General features: G+C 32.1%; 1 protein-coding gene across 7 annotated transcripts in view; it reads left to right on the top strand.

The window, feature by feature from the left end:
- The first annotated feature begins 943 nt into the window (after window positions 1-943).
- LOC143225088 (uncharacterized) overlaps window positions 944-21851 on the top strand; it is a 135801-nt gene continuing 114893 nt past the window's right edge. For 2 of the 7 annotated variants that reach the window (XM_076453833.1, XM_076453831.1), the window contains exon 1: window positions 950-1329. In XM_076453833.1, the coding sequence (XP_076309948.1) occupies window positions 1122-1329 (208 nt within the window). In that variant the 5' untranslated portion in view covers window positions 950-1121. Of the gene's footprint in view, window positions 1330-21851 lie in introns of all 7 variants that reach the window. The other 5 variants (XM_076453829.1, XM_076453832.1, XM_076453834.1 and 2 more) reach the window with 5 other exon arrangements.

The raw sequence follows: 21851 nt of genomic DNA, 5'->3' as shown, positions 1-21851 counted from the left end.
GCTAGGTGTCGCACCAGATCAAAGCAGCTGAAAAACTATAATTATCTGATGGATTAGCTTGATTAGTCTGTACTAACCTGTCATTCTGAAGTCGATGTAGACATTTTTCTTGTAGTAAGATTGATTGAAAGTGTATGTTCAAACTTATTAAATGTAGTAACTTTCAGTTGTTGTCACCTCTTTACGCCACTTAAAAGAATATCCCAATTTTCTACAGCTTCAGATTGAGCAAGTAAATATATAAAACTTTGCTGCATCCACCTACATCACAAGTATAAAAGTAAAAGGTCCTCTTTTCATAACCAGATATTTATTGAGTCTTTATTCAAAAATAGACAATAAGAAAGTCAGGTTCACGATGACCGAAGAAGGTCGAAACGTTGTTCGCTCCTCTACGTAAAATATTTTCTCAACCCAAACGAGCCGTTTTTACATATATATTTCTCTATAAGTGAGTTTTCTCGACATAACTAATTTCAAATTAATTTACACCTATTAAAAATTAATAGCGCTTCGTAAGTGGCTAGGAAATGGTTTAATATATTTCAGGTCAATAGAAATGATAAAACACACTTTTTCTATGTATTTTTTTAAATTCATAATCATGGATGATACTTATTTTATTTCACATCAGAAGTTAATTGACTTGTACAAAATTAGACAAAGTAAATTATATTTTTATTTTCTCGCCTATAGATGCCAGCACCAGCAATATTGAAAAATAATTTGTGTCAGTCGGACAGGCTATAAGTATTACACATTATTTGATTAATTGCACACTTTTATTATTCAGTGAGAAAAAATTTTGTGTTGTTGACAATTATCTTCTCTATGTGTAATCATTATTACTCTACTTTCTCAGTTCACAGCAACAACAATTATCTGTTGCATAGTTACAACAACCACGAAATATTGATTTTCGGATTGTTACAGACACGCTGAATATAGCTGGCCGCAAGATGGTGCTCTAAAGAACCAGGGATGCTGGGGAACTGGTTACAAGCACCAACTGGGCGAGAAGGATGAGCGGGAATCTGTATTCTAGCCTCATAACCATTTCCTTCATCGCTTGGCGATAATACTTTTCGTAAGCAAGACAGACATCCACATGACGTAGCCGTATGCAGCTTGGTGAATTATTGGTGGTGGCCTCTTTGTTCGTCACTTTGGCCTTCTTCTGTTCAAGAACCGAAGCTTGGTTAGTGCAGACGGTTCTGAACTCCAAGATTCCGGGGAAGAATAGGATGGCCATTATTAGGGCAAACATCTCTGAAGAAGACGAAGACATGTCGTCTCGAGTGAAACGACTTTTTCGAAGTCGGCGTGATGGTAAGAAAGTTACGTCAAAGTTTCTTAAAACTACATCTCAGTAACTTTGTATTATAGAACTTCAGTTCAACCAATGAATTAATAAAAAAATTAATATCTGAGACCTGAGTTTTCGTAACGCATACCAAGATTTTTCGACTTATTCAAATAATTAGACACAGAAAAGAAAACTTTAAAAAAATCACTATAGTTCTCTCAACGTTCAGTATTACGACTTCGCCAGGGTAACACGAATTATACTTTACTGACAATTCTGTAAGATGTAAGTTGAAACATTCCAACAGGTATATTCAGATATTGAATTGTTGGATGTAATTTGTTTCAGCAAAACTGAATTTACAGCTTGTTTCTTAATTAAGCATACATAAGAATACAAACATTACTCGAAAATATGTGTACAGGTAGGTATACACGAAACTTCAAGATAAATGGCGTGTATTGTTGAACGTTATTGGAAATAAAGATTAATATACCAGGTTTATAAGTTCAGAAGATATTACATAGCTTAATATTATACTTCACTGATAATTCTGAAAGATATCAGTTGAAATATTCCAACGGATATATTCAGATATTGAACAGTTTGAGCTAATTTACTGCAATTCTGAAATCAATTTTTTTATGTGATATCTTTTAGAATTTTCATAAGTTATGTCAAACTATACATTATCTGAATACGTATGTTAGAATTTTGCAACTTATATCCCTCAGAGTTTTAAGATATCGGATGACAAATTTCAGTATTTCAGAATAGCAGTAAATTTTCTCAGACTATTCAATAACTTAATATATGTACTGGAATATACCGACTGGTATTTTTCAGAATTGCCAATGAAGTATGTTAGAGTATAAAGTATATATTTTGAATCAATATCTGATATTTTATTACCAATTCCCAGTAATGTCATATTCAATAATATTGTTATAATATGTCATTTATTGCAGTTTGATGTACACTTGCGCACTTGCAAGTGACGTTTGTATTCTTATATAGGGCTAATTAAGAAACCAACTAATACAGTAATTCATGTAATTCATAGTCTCTTGATGAAGTAATAAATTGTAAGAACTAAAATAAAATAAGTTTTTTGAAACTTAGTCATGTAATTCAGATATAATGAAAATGAATGCTATAAATATTTTCTTCCAACTAGGATGGTTGTAAGTACATTACTTTACAAATGTGAATAGTTTGCCTTTTTCGTCCACTTAAAATACAGTTTTATTTTCATAAGTCAACCTGCAGGTTAAAGTAACGAATGTAAATCACGAAATGAGATTATTCCCTTAAATAGTTGTAATCACCTCATTAAGCATTTATAGTTTGCCATTAAACTGTATTAGCTACACACTGCCGTGTCTACTTCTATATAATTATAGTACGTAAAATCCGTATAATATTTATTTTAACACTAAATACTTTACGCGTTTTTTGTCACTAACTTTGGATATCTAAGTAGTAAATGATTGATAAAAATAATTTCCTTCTGTTTAGGTGTTAATGCGATATGACAAATGCAATATTAATTTCAAGAGTAGCTTTTTGATAACTTCACTTATGGAGTAACATTTTCAGCTAATAGAAAATGTTAAAACTCAGAACAACGTTTTTTAAGCTTATTGAAAATACATATGAAAATAATTACCTGTTTTATGGGGTGTAGAAATAGTGCCACATTCATTACAAAATGTTTTATAATATTTTAGTGTGTTAGTGGATCATAAGATGTTTTTCATGTTTTTGGAGACAATATGTTTCGCGCGGCGATGTCACTCATGTAACATTGAATTTGGTTTGCATTGTCTTTAGATATTCATGCAATGCTATTCAGTTGATATTTGTACCATGTGTCTGTAATTATGAGCTAATAAACAAGGGTAAAAGCAGCTAGTCAATAGCTCCTTTCGCTAATTTTTGGGCCTTTTTTTCTCAGATGGAGTGGCTGGATTCGACTGTCACTTTCTCATAAAGTCCACTCAGTCTCAATGTGTGAAGTGCAATTCTTTTATTGCACCAAAGGGTCGTGAACCATGAACCCTTGAGTCCACGACTACCATATTAACATTAAGCAACATTCCCCCGGTAACTCTGAAAACAATCCCAAAGGACTAAATAACCTATCTCTTTAGAATGTAAAGCTACTTGAATATGAAAGCACATTTAGCTGATACAATAATAAGTTGGCAAACTACATTCTATAAGCATAACGAATTGACTTATTTTGAGGGAAACATACTACATGTTTCAATACATCATTGGTCTGTCTTCTTCATACGTTTTCTTCTTTACTGAAGAAGAGAGAGCAATGTTTTGTCGAAAATGTAGTATGTTTTCCACAAAATAAATCACTTCATCGTACTTATAAATCTTTATTTGCCAACTTATTATTAATGTGGCTGTAATGTCTCAGACACTTCTTTTCTGCTTATATAGTGAGATGTAGAAAAAACTTTTGATATTTGACAAAGTTCAATCTTTTTGCTTTTTCCAAAATGTAGAGAAAGGACTAGTAATTTACATAAGTCCATGTTTTAACTAATATGTGCATGATCAATTGATGTTACATCCGGGTTTTAGCCAATGTATTCATGACTATTTCAGATTATAAATCCAGGTTTTAGCCCATGTACTCACGACTGTTTCAGGTTATAAATCCAGGTTTTAGCCCATATACTCGCGACTGTTTCACTTTATAAATCCTTATTTTAGCTGATGTATTTACGATACTTTGAAATTATAAGTTCATGTTTTAGCCAATGTATTCATGACTATTTCAGATTATAAATCCAGGTTTTAGCCCATGTACTCACGACTGTTTCAGGTTATAAATCCAGGTTTTAGCCCATATACTCGCGACTGTTTCACTTTATAAATCCTTATTTTAGCTGATGTATTTACGATACTTTGAAATTATAAGTTCATGTTTCAGCCAATATATTCGTGACTGTTTCATTTTTATAAATTCTGGGTTTAGCTGATGTATTCACGACTGTTCCATATCATTAATCCAGGTTTTAAGCGAGATGTCGGCGACTGGCTTAGATTAATTCTTGAATTTTAACTGATATATGGACGAGAGACTTTTATCAAATCCACGTTTTAAGTAATCGGTTGACGACTGATTCATATTATAAGTCTGTTCTGATAACTGATTCAGCTTAACTCTTGATTTTAACTGACGTGCGGATGACTCATTTGATACGTTAAAAATCTGGCCAATCTTTAGAGGTCGCTGCGCGTTGGCTCACGTCAAATTTTGAAGTTATTTGATTAATTGACCAAAAAACAAACTAATGGACGCTGAATTTACAGGGTGCTATGAAATATCGGAACGACCCTTTCTCCCAAGCACGAATAAATATTTTGTCTCATAACTTTAGTCAGAATTTGAAACCAATGAATTAAAAGTCCCGAATTTCTTAACCAAATTTAATTTAAAAGAAATTGACACTAGTGCCCGTATTTAGTTTTACGAGCTTAGTTTTTTTATTTCAGAAATCATACCATTCTAGAAGAGCCACAAGAAAAAACCTTCAATTATTGTTATTACTCCTTGCTGAATGCCTCCTGGTGCTGTATGTGGATGTTAAATACACTATTTCTGAAAAACATCCGGGACTTCATGCTTTGCGCATGCTAAACTGACTAGCCCTACCTATCTTCTTCGATCAATCAATATCTTCCATGTTCTTCGTTATCCTCGTTAGGTTAGAGCGAAATCAGAAACTGGCTAAAAATAACCACACAGACATGGATTATTTATTTAACTGGAAAGAGATATACACTTCAAGAAGACATGAAAGGAAAAGAGGGCAGTTCATAAATCAGCTCATTTTAAGACGTGCTTGAAATATCAATTACACAGTAATTTGGACTAGAAAATCATGCATAACGTCTTTTATTCATTACACATTTGTAAAATTTAATTCATTTATAGTTTATGTACAAATTCAGTTTATATATGTTCATGCTTAGAACATATTCAACCATATTTGATAGAAACTGAACTTTCCCGATCAACCCTTGTCAAACGTTCGTATACACACTTATCCTATTTACACGGTTTCTTTCGTTATGGTGGAAATAATTCAATTTACCCCCTGATCAATTAACTGAAGAGATAAAAGTTTATTATTAATGTTCTACATTGCGGAAACGTGAGAATAACCTCACTTCATGAAGCAGTGCCAGTGAAAAAGATCAGTACATACTAGTAATAAAATGGTTAGTATTAGACCTCACTTAGATCAGTATATATCACTAATTTTGAAGAGTTTCGAGTGTTGAATATAACAAGCTATTTTCTTAAACTAGTGGATAAATTGACGAATTGACGAATCAATAGATGTTAAAGAACATTCTGGCGAACATTTGTCGTTTTCAAACGCATTTTACAGCATATGTTTTATAAGAGATATTTTCACTTAACAGCAAGTTTTCCTTCTACTAACATTTGTCCAGTAGTGAGAGTTCTTTTAGAGATGTTTCTCTTCAGAAGCAAGTTTTTATAGAGGTGTTTTTCGTGAAGTTCTAGTTGTTCTTTTACTTAAGTTTTCCTATAATAAGAAGGTTAGTTTCTTGGAGGTTCATCATGGCCAGATGGCTAAGGTACTCGACTTGTAATCAGAGGGGCGTCGTTTCGAATTTCCGAAAGAGTAGTCCAAGAGTTGGCGGTGGGTGGTGATGACTAGCTGCCTTCTCTCTAGTTTTACGCTGCTAAATTAGGGACGGCTAGCGCAGATAGCCCTCGTGTAGCTTTGCGCGAAATTCAAAACAAGCAAACAAACTAAACTTTCTTGAAATGTTTTACCAAGCAGCAAATTTCTATAGACATTTTCTAGCAAAATATTTTCGAGAGACTATGCAGCGAGACATTAAAATTCTCTTTTAGAGAATATTTCTATAATAAAAAGTTTTACTTCTAAATTCATTTTTGTGTAGCAGAGGATTTTCGTAGGGACGTCTGTTTTTGTATCGACTAATATTTTCTACAGATACATCTCTCTAGTAGCATGTTTGGACTCCAGTGGTTCAACAGTACATCTGCCGACTTACAACACTATAAACCGGGTTTCGGTACATTCAGTAGTCGTGGTGGGCACAACACTGGTAGTCTATTGTGTACCTTTGTGATTAATTATAAACAAAGTTGCATGTCTTATTTCTGTAGCTTTTGTTTGTTTGTTTTGGAATTTCGCACAAAGCTACTCGAGGGCTATCTGTGCTAGCCGTCCCTAATTTAGCAGTGTAAGACTAGAGGGAAGGCAGCTAGTCATCACCACCCACCGCCAACTCTTGGGCTACTCTTTTACCAACGAATAGTGGGATTGACCGTAACATTATACGCCCCCACGGCTGGGAGGGCGACCATGTTTAGCGCGACGCGGGCGCGAACCCGCGACCCTCGGATTACGAGTCGCACGCCTTACGCGCTTGGCCATGCCAGGCCCTTTATTTCTGTAGCAGCCAGTTTATCTACTGAAGCAGTTTCTGGAGTAATAATTTTTTCTTTTAGTGATGTTTTTGTGTAACATCAAAGTTTTCTCTAAAGTTATGCTTCTATAGCGGGAAATTTTTTTAAAGAGATATTTTTCTCGAGAAACAAAATTTTCTTTTGGACGTGTTTTCTCTAACAGCAAGTTTTTATTGTAAAGATGGTTTTCTGTAACAGCAAGTTTTTATTATAATGACGGTTTTCTGTAGCGGCAAGTTTTTATTATAATAATGGTTTTCTGTAGCGACAAGTTTTTATTATAATAATGGTTTTCTGTAGCGACAAGTTTTTATTATAATGATGGTTTTCTGTAGCAGTGAGTTTTTATTATAAAGATGGTTTTCTGTAGCGGCAAATTTTTATTATAATGATGGTTTTCTGTAGCGACAAGTTTTTATTATAATGATGGTTTTCTGTAGCGACAAGTTTTTATTATAATAATGGTTTTCTGTAGCGACAAGTTTTTATTATAATGATGGTTTTCTGTAGCAGTGAGTTTTTATTATAAAGATGGTTTTCTGTAGAGGCAAGTTTTTATTATAATAACGGTTTTCTGTAGAGGCAAGTTTTTATTATAATAATGATTTTTTCTGTAGCGGCAAGTTTTTATTCCAACAATGGTTTTCTGTAGCGACAAGTTTTTATTCCAATAATGGTTTTCTGTAGAGGCAAGTTTTTATTATAATGACGGTTTTCTGTAACAGTGAGTTTTTATTATAATGACGGTTTTCTGTAGCAGCAATTTTTTTCAGCGATGTTCTAATACAACAGGATGGTTTTCTGTGGCAGCAATTTTTTTCAGCGATGTTCTAATACAACAGGATGGTTTTCTGTAGCAGCAATTTTTTCAGCGATGTTCTAATACAACAGGATGGTTTTCTGTGGTAGCAATTTTTTTCAGCGATGTTCTAATACAACAGGATGGTTTTCTGTAGCAGCAATTTTTTTCAGCGATGTTCTAATACAACGGGATGGTTTTCTGTGGCAGCAATTTTTTTCAGCGATGTTCTAATACAACAGGATGGTTTTCTGTGGCAGCAATTTTTTTCAGCGATGTTCTAATACAACAGGATGGTTTTCTGTAGTAGCAATTTTTTTCAGCGATGTTCTAATACAACAGGATGGTTTTCTGTAGCAGCAATTTTTTTCAGCGATGTTCTAATACAACAGGATGGTTTTCTTCCATATGTTTTTCTAGCAAGAAGTATTATCTTTTACAGATACTTTTATATAGCAGGAAGTTTTTCAGATATGTTTTTTCATCATAAAGTTTGCCTCTACAGATGGTTTTTTTTGTAGCTACCACTTACTCAATGATTGTTCTTGTAGACATATTGTACAGTTGTTTTCCGAGAGGTGTTTTTTGTGTAGCAAAGATATTACTTCAAGGTTTATTTTTCTTTCATAGCAAATTTCCTCAAACAAGAATATTTTTTTTTTTGCAAAAAATGTAAATTTTAGTTCTGGACGGTTTGGTTTAATTAAGTCGTTAGCGAGTCAAGTTCGTAAGGCCTAGAGCTCAATGTTCATGTCTCGATACCACAAAATGTACTATAGAGACATTAATGCGCTAATTGGTTAGATAAGATTATGCCAGGTGTTAATGTTGAGCGATATTAATTAGTTGCATTCTCTCCCTAGTCAGCTCAAAATTATGAATGGCAAAAGGCAGATAGTCTTCTATGAAGATTTTTGTGCAAGTCCTTTAACGAACAAATAAATTCCCTTTAGAAATGTTTTTCTCCAAGTAGTTTTTCTCTATCATCAAATTCATATCATGGTTATATATGCACAGATGATACAAAGCATACATATATTAATTAAACATTAAACCTTCAAATTCCTAGTTTTAGTAAATACTAGTATCTAGAAAATGTAATTCAAGAGATATCTTATAATTTATTTATAAAGGACTCAATTAGAGACCCAATTTAGGCATAATAGTCACTAATGTAAAAACTACTGCCCTGAGAGAGCGCAACCATTTAACAGCGTCTGCCATCTCTAAAGCTTCTCTTAATCCAACAGCGAGACTGAAAGCCACGTTTATAACGAGATGGTAGCTGAAAGTGTGCAGCATATTCAGTACTACATAACGGACTTCAACCTCGAACCTTCCGATATGAAAGTAACGTGTTTAACATTAGACCACTCCTGTCCATTTCATAGCAGAAAAAAAAAAAGTTTCACACATTTTTGTTTACTTAAACAGGAACGCTGATAGTATATTTAGTATAACGTCACAGTAAACACAAAGGCTTTCCCATGTCCAGTTTTAACATTTTGTATGTGATGTTATAAGATATAGTATTGACTTATATAGTTTACTACATTGTTGTCCTTCATGATATAAAGTTAGCAGAAAACGAAAATTTTGTACAGTAGAAAGTCTTTTTTTTTTTTTAACTGCAGATAGAATACAGTATATTTGTGACAGCCTCAGAAAGTATCTGCAGATCTATTGCTATAAGTGTGTTGTACGTTATACTACGTCAAACCTTTAAAATACATCTGCAATGAAATTCTAATTTATGTATGGAACAAAGGGCTGGGGCCGTAACTACTTAATACATATGCAGAAGCAATTTATTCTCAGTTTATTTTATATTAGGCTTTCAGAATACTTAATCGAGGTTGCTTGCTGTGATGGTATATACATTTAGAAACCAATTACTTGAGGAGTAAAATATGTAAACCACATAAACGGTATAAATTTACCGTATAATAAAATATGTGTATCACTTGTGTACAGTAAATGCAAACAATAAAGCTGTAGTAACACTATACAAGGTTTAAAAATTATAGCGTAGTGGTTTGATGTAAAGTGTGAGGTTTTGTATTATACTACCAAACTATAATCTTTAAACCTATCAATTTACTTTGAACTTGTATATGTGCGATCTTACTTTCGAAAATTAATATTAGACATGATTTGACTGTTTCTGTACTTTACTTAGCTTGGAAATTCGATTATAATAATTAATATCTGGTTGATTAAAACGTAACTTGTGTACTGGGTATATGCGCCAAAGGCGTTTGTTTAAGACTATAATATTTTGAATAGCATAGCATAGAATAGCAGCTGCATGCCATATATGATAAAATATCTTATATTGTTTGTAAGCATTTAAATTTCAATCAGTTATTTATTGGCAAAACGAAGCTCTTATTAACAGTTATTAGCTTTTATCTTGGTGATCTAGAAGGCACCATAAACACTTCCTTAAGAGCAATGGTGAGTTAATATAGCTGAGTGAAAAATCAGTCCGTATTGTATGGTTGTGTAGGTACAAAATATGTAGATCTTTAATTAAAACATGAAAACAAAATACGAAACAGTCAACATGTTCGAGATAAATATTTTTTCTAAGTCCTAAAACAACTTTAATTCACTTTGTTATTCTTTCTACCGTTCTGTTTATTTCGAATACAGTTAACACTAACATTTTCAGGCTACATTTTACTCAGTAAAAAATAAATAAAAAATCGTGTAAACATACTTTCATTTTCTTCTTTTTTAAGTAACTCCCTTGCGTTTGGAATTAAACACCAGTTTCTCTGTGTTTTACCTAAATCCATTCATTTCCAAGAGTAATTAATTGCTAAACTAAGTTCTAAGTCTCATTCGTTCTCTCTGCTACCGCCAAAGTCACCAACTCGACTATTACTTCGAGTTATTTAACATCAGTCCTTAGGGATTCATGTGCAGCTATAGATACAGTTACTTCTCAACGATCATGTATTTATAGGATCGACACTCTTGCATTCCAATATGATCATCCGGGTACTACAGCTTGGACAAACCAACGCTTGTAGTTCACCTTTTATATGTTTGTGTTAACTTATGAACATCGTATTTACTTTTCTATGGTAAGTTAGTTAGGGGAATGTTACTTAGATCTTAGTTATTTAAATCACGGAAACCAACATTTTAACAGATGAGCGAACAAAGTAAAATATCTAGGAAGTGCTGGTTTCAATATCTAAAGTTGCTCAGGTATCTCTAGCGAGGTTACTTCATGCCCAGATTCAAGTGATATTGTTCATTTTTTTTTCTTTCTAATGGCCAGGCGATTAAAGCACTTGACTCGTAATCTGAGGGTCGCGGGTTCGAGTTCCCGTCACACCAAACGTGCTCGCCCATTCAGCCATGTGAGCGTTATAATGTTTCGGTCAATCCCACTATTCGTTGATAAAGGAGTAGTCCAAGAGATGGCGATGGGTGGTGATGACTAGCCTTACATTGCTAAATTAGGGACGGCTAGCGCAGATAGCCCTAGTGTAGCTTTGCGCGAAATTAAAAAAGAAACAAACTCTTTCTATTGTTCTGAAGTTCTACACTTTTAATTAGTTGTCGATTTTTCAAGGCATTAACAAACACACGACGAAATATCTTACTATAGGTTAGCATGAACTCTCAAAAGTAAAGTAAAGTAAAGCAATGGTAAAGTAAAGGATAACCTAATTCACGTGTAAACCACGTGTTACATCTTCATACGAAGTTGAACTTTAAGGGCTAACGAAATGCACATTCTTTTGAACAATGTATCTACAATATTTATTTAAATGCAATTCAAGGTTTATAACCTACATTACTACGTCGATACATCATTAAATGATTTTAAAGTTTCAGCTTGGTAACACTTCTTTTATTCGTAAAGAAATAGTATTCTCGACGGACGAGTGCATTTGTCTGAACATTTCTCTTAGGGCAACCGTTCCAATAATCCGCCTTTTTCTGACCATGTTTTATTTTCTTAATGTAAATATTTTTATTTTGAAATATTTTTCGTAGAATACTTTCAGTACTGATTTGCTAAAATAACAGTAAGATACAACTTTATTGAACAGTAACTTTTAACACTTTTGTATCACGAGAAAGAAGACCACTTTCTTGGTATACCAGTCGATCTGCATTGGTACGTGAGTACGTGTGTTATTTGTTTATTCTGATTTGTAAACTGAGTGTACATAAAAATATCCATATAAAACTACTAATAACAAAAAAGTAATACTAAACATGTGACATACATCTGACCGTTCTGCCTTAGTTAATATACACAAACACATAAAAACTTAGAAAAAGCTAAAAGTAATTAAAGCAGTTCAGAGATACACAATGTTACAATGAACGTTTAGAAATGTATCAAATATGTCCAAAGTTTAAATTACTTGAACTTTTACATTGTTCTGATAAATAAAAACTACTTTTCCGAAACATTTTAAGACAAAGACAGCAGGATGTTTCTTAAATTTCAACATACCAGTTTAAATCTAGTAAAGCTGAGATGTGTCTTAAATGTTACCGTACCAGTTTAAATCTAGTAAAGCTGAGATGTGTCTTAAATGTTACCGTACCAGTTTAAATCTAGTAAAGCTGAGATGTGTCTTAAATGTAACCGTACCAGTTTAAATCTAGTAAAGCTGAGATGTGTCTTAAATGTTACCGTACCAGTTTAAATCTAGTAAGTCTCAACTATCACTTAAAAAATAACCGAGTCTATTTAAATTTTTATTTTTTTAAGTAGGTTAAAATACTTTCATAGCAGCTAATAATTTCAAAGATTAAGTTAAGGTTTAAATTTTAACGTGACCAATGTGTTAGCAACGTCCGGTTCTCTGTTAATTTCAACTTGTACCGTTCCTAAACCTTTTCCATTTGAAATAGTGATTAAAAGAAAGGTTAGGATGGTTTTCACTCGAAACGTCTAACGTTTTAACTTCGACAAACGATACTTCTGTAACTCAATCGATAATACTAAAGAAACAGGAAAATAACGCGGAACCCCCGAATGCTGCCTTCATTAAGTAATTGAAGAAGTAGGCTTAACATTTTTAGAATATTGACTTATTTGTATCAAAATTCTAGTAATTCTTTTTTCGTATTATGGCTCATAACTTTAATATTTTATTTATGGAATTATTTTACCGTTCTTATTACTTACCATGTTTTAGATTCTATGCATCAATACATATTATGCTTTAAACATTTACAGTTAAAACTGTATTCAAGCGTTATTTGAAACTGTTTAGATTTGGAAGAAATATGCGATTATGTTTACTCAGAACAAGTTGTAAACGTTCTCAAAAAAGTTGAACGAGTAAGACTGTGGTAACTTGAACTGTGGCACAAAAAATAACGTTTTATTTTTAATTATTCATGTTGAGTTTTATTTTCTTCATGATAAATTTATATTATTTCAAGCGTTTAATTGAAGGAAATAAACTGTTCGGATGGTTTATTGTAATTTGTAAAAAAAGGAAAAAAAAGTTGCTAATCTTATTGCAGAATCGTGTTGCCATAGTGATATTTTGAAAGCCTATATATTTGGTTTATCTCGATTTCGAAAGCATTCAATCGTGCAATGTTGCTGAGGATAGTTTATGGCTGGAAAAGTACGACACAGCCTTTCTGAAAAAGGATATTCTAATGGTGAGATAGTCATAGATCTGGAGCCAAATGAAACATAAATAATAAAAAAAGTATTAATTGTAGTTCATGTACGGAAACGAAACTACTCACAGAGCATTTAAGACCGCAACGCACCTTGGAAGAGCATCTCATGCCATTCTAATACAACGTGTTCATCTGCAAAGTGAAAGCCATTATTAACATAGATAACCCTTCGAACCCAAAACGTCATTGAGACGAATTTGGGCTCATCTTCTAGTTTATATACATTTTGAACTGTCCTAAGTCCTAGAATGTTGAACATAGTAACCCCTGAGGTCATCATGTCTGTCAGGGAAACAATAGTTGAGGGGGGGGTTCTTGTTGAATTTCTCAACTAGTAGTGTATATTGCTCGTTATATCCAGATCAACAAACAAAGTGAGCACATTTTCTCGGTGATTAGATACGAACCACGAACCTTAGAATCCACAGTCCAACACACTAACCGCTAAGCAAACATTTGAACATGACAAAGCCTCGTAAGCCAAAGGTTCACAATCTTCCAACCATAAACCATACATAAACACCAAATAACTGAAGGATGGTTGAAGGAACTGGAACCATAGTCATTATCAAGTTTACCATATCTGTCAAGTTTACCATTGTAGCTTCGAACGAATTTTTTTTTATTTTTAGTCTCTTTTATTTGTTTTGAAGTTGCACAAAGCTATCAAAGCCTTCCTAATTTAGAAATGATTGATTAGAGAAAAGACAGCTACTCAACACCACTCACCGCCAACTATTGGGCTGCTTTGTTGCCAGTGGATAATGGGATTGACCGTACATTATAACGCCTCCACGATGAAAGGGCGAGCATTTGAACCCTCGACCCACAGATTACAAGTCCAGCGCCCAGACAATTACTAGACCTACATTGACCTAGAAGTCAATATACACGCAAAGAATTTGTGGAAAATTAGTTAAAGTGTTTGTTTTGACCTCGTTATTCTTCGAAAAATTTTGTTATATTGAAATGGTTAATAGTAACCATCAGACTGAGCATGGTAGACGATGGAGACAATATAAGGATAAAGCATTCTTATGAAGTGCTTCTGATACTTGTATTTTCTATAATAATCAATCTGAGGAATAACACTTTGCCATCCAAAAAGTTTTTATCGTTTCAGTTGTTAATTTATTTTTGCTCATTCTTTCTTTAGGAGCAAATTATGACAAGTATTTTGAAAGTTAACTCTCAAGTTATCGACTTTTTTGTTTTACCATGAGTTACAGGTTAGGTTTATATAAAAAACTGACCCTAAGATTCGTCGAAGTCACTCATTTTTCATGTAGAAGTAATTATTATTATTAATTACAATATTCATGTTTTCATTTTCTGACACGATGTTATTAAGGGCCCCGTATTATGGACATGAATTTGGTGCATAAATAACTAAGAGAAATATGTTTTAATAACTAAATGAGTCCACTCATCATAAATAACTAAGAGAAATATGTTTTAATAACTAAATGAGTCCACTCATCATAATTGTAGGATTAAGCAGTTATAGATGCAACCAAGAAGACACACTTAAAAGAAGGGAAGTTCATACCGGAGAGATAGACATCAATATATATACATACAAAATTTAAAAAAACTTTTTTAAATGAGAGTGATATGCACAAAAATACGAAATAAAGTGATCTGCTAAAGATGTGATATCTTGATAAGATAATTATTTTAGTTAAATCTTTTTTGGCCTTTCACTGTGCAATTTCCTGGTGCACTATTTTTTAACACCTGCCACACGAGCCAGTCCATCATATTTTAGTACTAGGTCTAGGATAAATAAGAAGAGCATGATTTACAGTTATTTGATAGATCTTGAAGATTGATGCTTGAAAGAACTTATGCTACGTTGACCATTATATCATTCTTATTATATTTACTCTTCATTGCAAAAAAGACATTTTAAACTTTGTAATCATCTTGTCATCTGCTTCAACTATATCTTTGGGCTTCACCGTGCCGTTTGTTTCATAAGATATTGAAATTAATTATTTCTTATAGATATGATTCCATTTCCCCTTTTTGAAGATAACGATGTATTATGTCAGTTTTTGTGGATTCTTTTTTGTCTCGCTGTCAGTGCAGCAATCATTTGATGAATCTTTAATTCAGCTAGTATGTCAAATCGATTGGGATATCTTCGAAGACGTTTTTCCTCATCGGACCTGGATATCTTTTTAGCTTAATCACTGCATTTAAACCATTAAATTCACAGCCACATCTAGAACGTGTAATGTATATTTCACTGTTACGTTATTTTACTTTACATTTACAAGTTAACTTCTCCATGTTGGCTCTCATAAACTTGAGTCATGGCATAAGTCCATTCACAGATCTGGTCCAACGTATCTAGACCTCGAAATTAGTGTTAAAACGTCTTCTTTTTGTCTACTCAAAACAACCAAACTTTTCCAGAATGACTAATTGTTTCGGACCCACATCAAAAAGCCGGACTGTCTCGTACGGCAGGTGTTAGTACTTCTTAAATTTCGTATGCCTTATCTCTGTGATTTAACACTAGTGTGATGTCTCGTTTGCTTATGATGGCCCTTGTCATTAGAAAATATCTATAGATTATGTATTGGTTATAACAGTACAACTTTATAGACTTACATGATTAACGAAAACTAGAACGTAAATATTATTTCCATTGAGGGTTGTAGGAAGATAAAACACAATTTTGAAAATAGTGAACAGATCCTCTAAATGATACATGTTTCATGTAACTAGCTCAAAATGGGTTAATCTTAGCCCAATCAAACTTAATATTAACAAGTTACACGTGTTTGGGATAACATATTTCTCACAATTTTAGAATAAATATATTAACGAATAGCAAGTATTTATGCTAAAGAGACTACATGTGAAGAAATATATTATCTACTTTAAAGTCATTTAAACAGTGTAATATTTAGGTGTTGTCAAATTTAGGTTTATACAGATCATTTTAAATTTTATTGATATTAATCTTAATTAACTGTACGTTAACTTCAGAATTGTTCTGAGCATTATAAATTCTTGTGAGGGTTATTTCTGATTAATTGCATGAAAATAAGCCTTGTCAAATTAAAGGTTATTTAGAATTGTGTATTATTAAAGTTTTATTCTAATTCACGTTGTGTAGCAAGAATTAAAATGAATTATTAAATCTAAGTTTATTCAAAACAGCATAAGATTTTTGAAAGTTAATTCGGATTACGTTTCCTTAATAAATTATAAACTCTAGGATTATTTAGAACTTTTAAATTAATATTTGAAGTGTTTGTTTGATTTTCAGTAGCTATTTCTTCATCAGATTCAGGGTTGATTTAACCTTTTTTATTTCTCTATTATAAATAAAACATTTCTAAATTTTGTTCATGATTCTTTATATAAAAATATTAGAGTAATGAAATGTTTTCATGTTGAGTGATTTTTTTCTTCTTATTTCTTACAACAAGATTTTTCACAAAATTTTTATAAAGATTTTCGTCCATAATCATTTCATTTCACAGTTAAAATTAATCATTAACATTAACGAATTGGGAACATGTAACAGAAACGTCAGTAACGTTTTATATTCGATCCAAGAAGCATTTTCTTCAGGTTTATGAATTTATACCATTATTTAATGTTTCATAATTAATGTTTAGAGAAAGATATTTAGTTGAATGACAATTACTTACATCAAAGGTCTCGTCTTTAATAGAAGAAAAATATCACTAGTAAAAATTAAGTCAAGTTTTGGGTCTTTTAGTCACGTTATTAACCATGATGTAATTAACACTACATTGCTTCATTTTCGGTTAAAGCTGTATTTATATTAACAAAAACAAAATATCGATTATCTAGACTTAACTTATATAAAAATTATTTTAGTATTAAATATTACTTTTTATCGTTAATGTTATCTCTAAGGTATGTTGAAGGAAAGTTTTCATTACGAATCTTTTAACTGGCTATATTAAATATATTTCTAGGAGTTCAGCCACTCACTATCGATTTTAACAAGATCTCTTTTAATAACAACAGTGTCATTTCTTGTTTAGTTTTAAGTTTCACTGAAGAGCTTTCAAGTGTTAAAGTTTATGTTTGTTTTTAAGTGCAGAACTACGCAATGGGTTATCGACACCGTGCCAACCGTAGGGATAAAACTCTAAATTTTAGACTCATAAGTCCTAGGTACTGCTGAAAAACTCAGAAGGCTATTGTTAAAGAGAAAAAAATATGTTGTATGGTTATATATTTTTTCTCATGATACACTTCTTTGTCTTTTTCTTAGTTATAACTTACCGATATGAACTCACAACAATAACAAATGTGTAACACTTGAGGTTTAGAATCTTTAGCATTCAACAGTAAAACTTCAAATGATTGTCATTTTAATTATACAACTAAGTTTGTCACAAAACATTTCTGTATTTCTGTATTCAGATTAGTGTTTATTAATTTGATTTCTGTTTGTTGCATTTTTCTTTGTTTTAATATTTCACGTTTCGCCATTTTAAAATGAAAAACAACTTTTTTTGGTAACAGAATAAGTTAGTCACGAAGTCGTTCTTATCTGCTTCAGAACTTTTTAAATAATGAACAAGTTCATAAATATTCAAATTAAATAAAACGAATTCAATGAAGAAAAAATAACGGCTTGAAGTTACCGGTGGTGTAACAAAACAGCAGAGTTAAATAAACCCTCACTCAATATGAAGCACATAAAACGAAAGCATGTTTAATAATAATTACGTTAGGTTTTCGAAGAGTTTAACGTTACGCCTTTCTCTAAATAAATTATATTGTTTAATACGTTTTGTTTAAAATGATCAACAGTAAAGTTTTAAATTATTATGTTTCGATGTTCTACTTCCAAAATTATATTCTAACGTTACTTGCTGTTACGATTATATATATATAATACCATTATTATTATAATTCAAATTACATGAATTCTTTTCTTGCCATTGATTCATCATCAATAATAACATGAGTAAGAGAGATCCCCAAACATTGTCTTGTTGAAGTAGATGAAGTGATCATCCAAAGATAGTACATGAAATTAGAATTATTACATGCGTGTAAGGTGCAACATCTCAGGAGTCACACGTCAGTAAATAATTCGTGTTGCTTAATTCAATGCTTAGCAATAAATAGTATTAGATATAGCTTTCATTATTACCTAGTTTACTTATGTTGTCTTCAATTGAAAAATTTACTTTGTTGAACACGAACCTAAGCTCGGCAAGGCCATGTGGTTAGGATGTTTGACTCGCAATCTAAGGGTCGCGGGTTCGAATCTTCGTCACACCAAACATGCCGTGTGGGTGTTAAAACGTGACGGTCAAGCCCACTATTCTTAGCTAAAATAATAGCTCAATAGTTGGCGGTGGGCTGGGATGACTAGCTGCTTTCCCTTTAGTCTTACGATGCTAAATTTGGGTCGGTTAACGCAGGTAACTCTCGTATAGCTTTGCGAGAAATTCAAACCAAAACACGATCCTCTCCTGTTCAACTAAAATAATCAGAGCCTTCTATAGGTGAACATATTGTGTAGATTATGCTAATTTTGAAATTTAATTTTTGCATTTGATATAATATTGAAATTGAGCATCTGTAGAAACATTCACGCTTATTAAAAAGCACAAACACAAATTGCATTTTTTTATCATTGAAAATATGATCATATCTTATATTTATCTGAATTATGTTAATATCGACATAACCTCTGTTTGCAGTTTCATTAATTAACATGAAACCTGTGTCTTATTAAACAACTTAATTTTGTATACTGTTTAATTAAAACCAGCCTTCTAATTTTAGATATTCTCGTACGAGTACAGTTATGGAGCAAAAGCGTGGCCTATCACTTTGTTAAAAAATAATAAAAAATAAAGAGGAGTATTACAACGAGAACTGAAACTTTTATGTGCTTTTCTCTAAAGCAGCTATATAATACTTGTGTCAGCACAATCTTGGACGAGTTCCAGACCTCACAGGAAAAATGCAATTCAGCGGAGTTCCTAAGAATGGAGCATCTTTCCTCTTTTTGTTAAAGTATTCACTTTATATATTTCGTTGGAAATCTAAAAGTCTGTGATCTTAACAAAATATTTTGAGGTAGTCATTTTATGAAATAAGGAAATGCAGATAGAATAAAAGTGATTTCTGTTCCCATGTTCGACTTGTATCGAACCACTGTTAACTATTCCGTGTTAATAAAAACAAATTTCTAAACACTAGCAGCTGTGGTTCGAAGATAACGTGTGTGGTTTTTCTCTTTTATGTGTGCAGGAAGAAAGGCAAAGCTGTGCAACTTTAATCTCGTTGACGTCCCTAGTATCTTAATATAACACCTGCTCGTAATTGAAATACACACACACACACGTGACTTACGCATAGAAATTGTGTATAAAATTTGTTTTATGCTATAAAATCTCTTATTACATAAGGTGTATTTTTTCTTGATTCAGTTGTGTTTTTAAGAGGTTAACGATTAAGACTAGTTATACTGAATAAGAAACCGTATCACATTTGTTTGGGTAGTAGATTACTGGAGTAGCCTAGATTCTGGTTTTTTAGTGATATTCAGACAGAACGTGAAAAGCTGCACATACAGAAGCATAAGCACGTGGAATAAATAACTTGTACTAAAATGTTAATGTATTTTTGTTTTTTCTCTATAGTCTTGGAATGAACACTCTGCATTAACCGAGTTAGAGGTGATATTAAACCTAGATGTAATTACATGGAGCTTTTGAAGTACCTTTATTAAATTCTTAAAATATTTCTGTTTTTGCTTGTGAACCTGTGCACTGACATTCTATGATAACCAGAATGTTAAAGCTAAACGTAATTACTTGAAGCTTGTGATTATTCAGGTATTAATACATATTACGGATAATAAGTAACTGAATTTTGAATGCATTTATACATTCGAACTCTTGTTGTTTAATTTCATTCGTTTAATTAACAGGACGGTCGATTTGTATTTGTTTTGTTGTTAAGTGCGAAGCTACACGACGGCTGTCTATTCTGTTGAGATCGGGTGTTTAGTGTTGTAAGCTTTTAAATTTACGGATAAACTACTTGCTGGAATATTAAATATTTCACTGATGTTATCAATGCATAGTTTTTTTTTAATTGTAGCTAATGAAGTGATTGTGTTAGTTCAATCGAAAATACTTAAATCTGGTATTAGTGAAAAACTGTGCGTATTTTATAATTGCTTACAAAGCTGTAAAATATATTATTGGTATATTATGATACTGAAGTAGAAATATGCATACTTTAGATTTTGAATTCGAGTATCACGAGTTTCCAATGTTTTAGAGCAAAGATCACACTGAACTATGTGCTGTGTTTAGGATACTAATAACTTTGGAGTAATTGTTAAAATATAAATCTTTTTATTTCCATTTTCATATTTTTGTCTCATAAATATATAATTTGCTATGAATTGTAACTTTCTATAACAATGCCATATGCTGATAGCTTTAAATGTAACGGATAAGCTTCAGTTAACTGGAAAATTTATAAACCAGTTTCTTCTGCACCTATAAATATTTGTTTGCCATGATAGATTATTCTAGTAAACGTGAAGTAATTTGAGGAAGTAGAAAGTGAAGAGAATTCTAATGATGATAAGTTGAATGAAACAATAATATTAAATCATCGTTAAACATATTAACTCTACATTACGTGTTACATTACCTCCCACAAGTTTAAGTTAAAAGTATGTGATATCAATAAAACAGTTTGTTTGACACAACATGTTTCCCAAGTTTAACGTTCAAAATACATATTAAAACAACACTGTATTTCAAACAACATATCTCTTTCAGGTTCAACGTTAAAAATGCATCGAATTATCAGAACAATGAGCACTTGAAACAACTCGTTTCTACAATTTCAGATTCAAAACATAGCATTAACATAGCAATTTTAGTTTTTAACAAATATATCAACGAGTAACACGTGTTTGAGATAACATCTCTTTCATATGTTTAGTTTTAAAAAAAACATGATATTAACTGAAAACACGTGTTTGAGATAACGTATCTTACGCAATTTTAATTCTAGAAAGGCATCATATTATTGGTATAATGTGTATTTGAACAACATATCTTCTTCAGTTATGACATTATAAATATATCATATCTGTTTGTGACCATATTGCTCCTACACTTGCGCTATGTTCCGAAGATGAAAATATTCCCTGACTTTTAAGTCTCTTTTATATCTACTCCGAATGTATGAATTTTTCAAAACTAAGGTTTTCTCCTGTAACATATATAATATGTAAGACAGGAAATAAGATTATTACATCCTAGCCAGAACTGGTGTATTTCTTGTGCAAGATGCGAAACGTTGCGTGAGAAATTTGGACACTGACCAAATCAGCCAAGGTATAAACTTTAACTGAACGTTGGAAGTTGAATTATAACTTAAGCATTATTAAGGAAAGTAAAGCTTTGTTTTTCATTGAGTCTAACATGCTTCCTGTCTGTATCAAATAAACTCCATGAACATAATCATGAAGTAGAAACCCAACTTAATAAAGAATTGAACAACAGCCCAGCTTTATCAGAGTA

This window comes from Tachypleus tridentatus, chromosome 9 (assembly GCF_004210375.1).
Source record: "Tachypleus tridentatus isolate NWPU-2018 chromosome 9, ASM421037v1, whole genome shotgun sequence".
In the NCBI taxonomy this organism is placed as follows: domain Eukaryota; kingdom Metazoa; phylum Arthropoda; class Merostomata; order Xiphosura; family Limulidae; genus Tachypleus; species Tachypleus tridentatus.
The sequence above is the reverse complement of the archived record's forward strand: the minus strand, read 5'-3'. Positions and strand labels throughout refer to the sequence as shown.